Source organism: Stigmatopora nigra, unplaced genomic scaffold, assembly GCF_051989575.1.
Source record: "Stigmatopora nigra isolate UIUO_SnigA unplaced genomic scaffold, RoL_Snig_1.1 HiC_scaffold_193, whole genome shotgun sequence".
In the NCBI taxonomy this organism is placed as follows: Eukaryota; Metazoa; Chordata; class Actinopteri; order Syngnathiformes; family Syngnathidae; genus Stigmatopora; species Stigmatopora nigra.
The window spans coordinates 375-6,161 of record NW_027551701.1 but is presented as its reverse complement, the minus strand read 5'-3'; the positions used below and the strand labels follow the sequence as shown (position 1 = coordinate 6,161).

Here is a 5,787-nt window from a genome sequence, read left to right as displayed (position 1 = left end):
CAGTTGAGAGGAAGGCCCCAGGGAGCAAGATATTGCTTATTTGCCAGATTGTACCTCAAGAGTGTCGTCTCTCGATGTGACTACGCACTCGACGAAACTCTTCGAAATGGCAACAAGAACATCCTTACCACTTTTACCAAAGTCAAATGGACCGCGAAAGGAATGAATCAACAACGATACTTGATTGAACTACGCTACACTGGCGAACTGTCCCCGAAAGTATTGGACGTCTGGAGTCGCTCTTCTTTCTTTGCCCTAGCTGCTTCTCCTTCTGCTGCCGCCACAAAGTCGATATCGTAGAGGTACTACAGTGGCACGCTTCCTTTCTTCACGCAAGGCACTGGCAGATCGGATATACTTTTGTACCTTTCGATCTATTAAATACATGGTGGGTTATTCTATGCTTTCTTTCGTAGCAGTTAGACAGACTTGGCTGACCTAAATGACTTGCCGTATTTTTTTCAATTTTTACTTGTGCTCTGCACGCTGACCGTGAGTTTCTGACGTGCTTCCAGGTGTCACTCATGTCGGTTAGTACCCCACGCATATCCTCCTTCCTCCCACAAAGCACGGGGGCACGAGGAAAACAAAAGAGTGGTTGCATTGGTACCAAACGACAAGTCACTACAGGTGCCCAATGACGACGTTCAGGATGTCACGGCCGGTACCACCAACCGTTCACCAAGCTGCGTTTTTCTTGCTGCTGCTTCTGCTGGCCCAGATTGCCGAGAGTTTTGATCTCCCCAGTCGTTGGTCCGGAAAGAAGAATGGGTGGGTGAGCCCCGATCCCCTGACGCTGTCGCAAAAGGCTGTTGTCACACAGATGACCACCCGGCGAGACACCATCAAAATGCCAAGCGAGACGCCTATGGTGCCCTGGAGGGTGAGTTTCGCAGCGCTATTGTTCCATCTAGTATTCCGACCCGGGCAATCAATTTTGCTGTGAAGACTCACATATTTTCTTTCTCTCTCCATTCCCTCCCTTCGTGTCCCTTCGTGTAGCCACCTGGTGCGAGCGTCGCCACCTTTGTCGACTTGTATTCGGCCATGTACCGCGACCGCACATTGATGATATCCAAGTTCATTGACGACGAAGCCGCCAACGAGTACATTTCTATCATCTTGTGGATGCGTTCCCAAAGCATGTCAGACAAGATCAGTATCTACTTCAACGTACCAGGAGGTTTACTACGACCCGCTTTGGCCATTTACGACTTGTTGGAGCAAACCAAAGACGCTGGGGTGGAAATCGAAACGATCAATTTGGGGTTGTGCACCGGGATGGGGTCCATGCTGTGTGCGGGGGGAACCAAAGGCAAGCGTTTTGCCATGCCCAATTCCCGATTCTTGTTGCAGCGCACAGGCATGAATCAGCCCGTTCGAGGACAGGCTGCAGACATTGTGCTGGAAGTCAAGAATGTCAAACTTTGGAACGATCGCATGGAGAATGAATTGTCCAAAGTAAGCGGTCAACCGTTGGAGCGAATTCAAAATGACTTGAAGCGTGATTTTTATTTGAGTTCTGATGAGGCCGTGCAGTATGGACTGATTGACGGCGTGATACCTCCAGCCCCACTCAAACGAGCAGCGAGGGGCCAGGACGCGGATTTTGGAGCCTTTGGGGGCGACGACGAGCAAAGGTATCAGGGTCAGGAGGCACAGAGTGGGTGGGGATCGAGGCAACCCGCACAAGAACCTGAAAAGGGAGGGAATGACGACGGTGGTCCTGGAATAATGAAAGGCTAAACGTTTTGCAGTGTTATTGAATCCGACATGGAGTGGCACCACATACGGGGTCCCTGGTATAGTCGCAAAGAAAACCATAGCAAAGGGAGTTTCGCTAAACTGACCTGAATCTCCGTAAAGAGTCTTGTAGCTCGCAACACTTTCTTTCTGATATCATTCTCTTCCACAAAGCGTCAGCTTGTAGTTCCATTACCGACGGATTTTACCATGACGTTCTCGAAAATGAAAGTCTAAGATCGAGGTTTTCAATTTGCCATCGTAACGGTCGTCTACCTGTCTACCGTACAACGACAGGAAGATGCCTGAATTCTCTCGACTTCGATCCAAGCGAAAGATGAACCCAATTTTGCCCTGCGCACTTCCCACAAAATCGATCGACCTCTGGGATGATGGTCGCAGTATCCAAGCGCAACCTTCGAAAGCTAACCCTTCTTTCTACCATGGCCACTAGCACCACCTCCCTCGACATGAATGGCGGCACTTCGACGGATGTTCCCACAAAGTTCGCGGCCCTCGACCAGGCCCGTTCGTTGCGCCTGCCTTCGTACCAGGAAATGTTGCGTCGGGACAGCAAGGTTTACGACTTCTGGAACCACAATGAGAAAGTCCTGGAAACGGCTTGGAAAGAGTGGAACGAAGGAGATGAAAAAGCCTTGGCTTTGCCCAAACTAGATGCCTCGATCATTCATCCCAAACTGCGTGCGGCCGTCGAGGCCGCCTGGAAAGACTCGTCACAAGAAATTCACATCAAGGAACTCTGGGAAGAAGTTGCTCCAGGCGTTTATGCCATTCAATTTTCGACTTGGCGCAACTACATAAACTACGAGAGTGGTTCGATGAGACGGCCAAGGCGCGAGTCCCCACGCGACCACCCTATGGGATTACATTGAATCGCAAAGGCGTCATGACAGATCCTCGCAGTGTCGGCTACTTGGCCGCACCTGACTTTCAAACCTTTTACCGTTACTTGGTTGATGACTACATTCGCCCCTTGGGGCGTTTGTTCTATCCAGAGTCGATTCGAGAGTCAGACGACTCGGACACCTTCTCGTTTTCGATCCAATACCAGGGCAAACCCAACGGCGACAAACACATTCGCTATCACACGGATGCCTCCACGTTGACCTTCAATTTGAATATGGACACCACCAAGACTTGGTCGGGCTCGTCCTTGATCTTTATTGACGAAAACAAGCAACAACACGATGTCCAGTGGCAGCCGGGGTACGCCGTCATGCATCTCGGCGGTCGATGCATTGCGCGCTACCCATCGAGTCGGGAACTCGTTCCAATTGGGTTATATGGACGATGGGAAAGCAGCATGGAGTGTATGGAGGGAGTCCCTTGATGGAGGAGGGATGCTACCCAACTGAGTATCAAATGTTGGCCGAGGCTCGTTGGCAGCGCCCTAATGAAACTCCCCAGAAATACTGGGACCGCTGGAGTCCATTCTAGTGAAGATTCGTCTTTTGTAACCAGTAGGCCTACCCAATAGATAAAAAGTTATAAATAGGATTTGATGTTACAACAACTGTAGTGTATTTGTAGTAGTCTCGGATTTAGTCCCACTTTGGAACTCCTCCACTCACAAACTCCCGGAGAAGATCGGGGCTGGAAGATTCAAAGAGGATGTCATGTAGAAAGCGCTCCAGCAAGAAAACTCCGAGTCCAGGCACCGGTACCACGCTGTCTCTTTTTCAAAAGTCGCCAGCTGGTGATTGCGTTGGGTAAATGCTCCACGTCTTGTTCCATCGTCATGGCGAGTGGGAGATGTTCGCGATGGCATCAATGCACCCGTCGTGAGCTTGAGTCACCTTCTTGGACAACTCTTGAAAGTCCGAGTACCGTTTCCAGACTCCCACAGTATCTCGAATGCCCCCTTCTCTGTAGATTACTAGGAACTGGCGTACTTTCCATTTTTCTTTGACTAACAAGCCGATGAGCTGGCATGTTAGTATTCACTTCGCATTTCACGCAACATCGGAGACCCTGCCAACTCACCTCCACCACTCGGTAACTGGCGACCGAGATGTTCACAGTATCCACACCCATCATTGCATTTTCATTTTCACTGGTACGCGCAAAGATTTGGACACGGTGGTCCCAAACACGTTGTCTCCCTTTTGGTGAACAACAAACTCGCCATCAACCCTCCGCGCATCTTCCATGGGGTGTTCTGAAGACATTCGATTCCGGGACTCAATCACACTTGCCGTACTGTACGATTCCAAATGAGGATGTGCCCCACCGCTAGAGTCCCTGGGTTCCGCCTCGCTGAAGTTTCCATCTGCAAAGGGGCTGAGGGAGAGCGGGGTAGTTGCGGTCAAGACTTCCTTGGGAACGGTGTACTCGACTTGGGATCGGTCAAAGTTTTGGGTCCACATCTTTTCAAAAAAGGCCCGCTCCTCGACAGGTTGGGGAGGGCGTTGTCCAGCGGTGTATTTCCACAGCTTTTGACTGCTCAAGGACTCTTCCAAGACGTAGGTTGGAGCTGTCACTGCCATCACTGCGGCTACGGGATGATTGGCATAGAAAACAGGAGTCAGAAGAATTGACACTCGTGAAATGAGTCCCATTTTTCAATAGAAGTTACCTGATTCCAAAGTAATGGGCGGCTGGGGAGGGGTCATGTTCCCGCCTCTGATACTGGGGCTTGGAAACAAAGAAGCTCCTCGTGAACGTTTCGAGGCATTGTGCCCCGAGCCTACCGCAGCTGTTTTCGAATTGGGTGAGCTGTCCTTTCGCTTGGATGATGAATTTACAGAGTCAAACGTCACATGAACGTCTTCGAACCACCCCCAATCACGCGACCCCGTCTGAGAGCTGCGGTTGACACTCGAGTTCGAGTCGGTGCTCGACATTTTCGCTTCCTCCACTGGCACCCGTATGACACTTTCTCTTCCTTCGCCAACTGTACTCATGTCTGAAATGCTCGAGCGAGGCGTTTCGTATGCGATGGAAGTCCGTGGTACATCAATGTCCATGTCATTCTCAACAAGCGCTGCGGAACTGGACGCTGGTGGTGGTGATGCGGGCCCTTCCTGGGCGGATGCGCTTGGATTGGGCTGCGTTCGTACTCCAGAAGTATCTCCTTGCATTTTCATGTCATCTCGAGAGATCACTCGCTTGATGGCTCCCAGCATCGTGGAAAGCAGAAGACGACCGACACGACACGTCCAGAATGTTGTGCATCCCCCAAAAGCGGGGTGTGGCGCTCTTCTCGTTTCTCGTCAACAGCTCGCTGTCGCAGCTGCCCTGGCAAACGCACCGCTGTCAAAGCCCATGTGTCTGTTGAGACACAGAGAGGACATCGCATCTCATCTCTTCTGACGTCAGTGTTCCTCGCTTCGCAGCAAGGAGAAGCATTATTTCAATACAAGCTTTGCTGTTCGTTTTGCACTTTTGATGTTGTGTGCTTTTCTCAGGACTGTCATCTTCGAAATTGACAAGTAACAAAAAGGAATCTGAAGTCAACTCGATCATACTGTACTCCGGAGAACTAATAGATACGAGACATCCAACGCAACATTAAATCGCACATATGAGTCAGTCTCGATGTGCCGCTCCGGCGGATGTGGAGAGGTTGGAGCAGGGATCTTCGGCCTGTTCCCATCAAGAGGCCTTGAAACGCAACTTCGAGAGGTTTTTGCGGGAACAACAGAACGAATCCGTGGTAACCACAGGGAATTGCCGATTCATCTATCCGGAGTTGAGGAAAACTATGATTATCTGGAATTAGAACTGCTGTAGATACTACAGCGGAGGGCGACAACAATGAAGACATGATGACAAAGTATGGTGAGCTCCTGACTTCCTTCTTCACTGATAGTGGAGACGATACCGTCGCTACAAACTTGACTTCCTCCGAGTTTGGAGGGTCCATAGCAAGCAGCAATGACGATCGGATGAGCTCCGATCGACCAGACGGGGTGCTGTCACGCGACAGCAGCCGTTCTCGTCGTCACAAGACAACTACCAGCAAAAGGATGCGACAGTAGCATCCAGTAGTAGTACTTCACAAGGGTGTTCGGGAAGGAGAAG

General features: G+C 50.6%; 1 protein-coding gene across 1 annotated transcript; it reads left to right on the top strand.

The window, feature by feature from the left end:
- The first annotated feature begins 652 nt into the window (after positions 1-652).
- On the top strand, positions 653-1,746 carry LOC144193200 (ATP-dependent Clp protease proteolytic subunit 2-like). The gene is made up of 2 exons (XM_077711977.1): positions 653-883; positions 1,003-1,746. Exons 1-2 carry the CDS (start codon positions 653-655, stop codon positions 1,744-1,746), a joined length of 975 nt encoding a protein of 324 aa, XP_077568103.1.
- Positions 1,747-5,787: the final 4,041 nt, after the last annotated feature.

Excerpts from the sequence above, each read along its gene's own strand:
- LOC144193200 (XM_077711977.1), top strand. The coding sequence starts at position 653 with ATGTCACGGCCGGTACCACCAACCGTTCACCAAGCTGCGTTTTTCTTG. Across the intron at positions 884-1,002 it reads CGCCTATGGTGCCCTGGAGG|CCACCTGGTGCGAGCGTCGC; the intron begins GTGAGTTTCGCA and ends CCCTTCGTGTAG.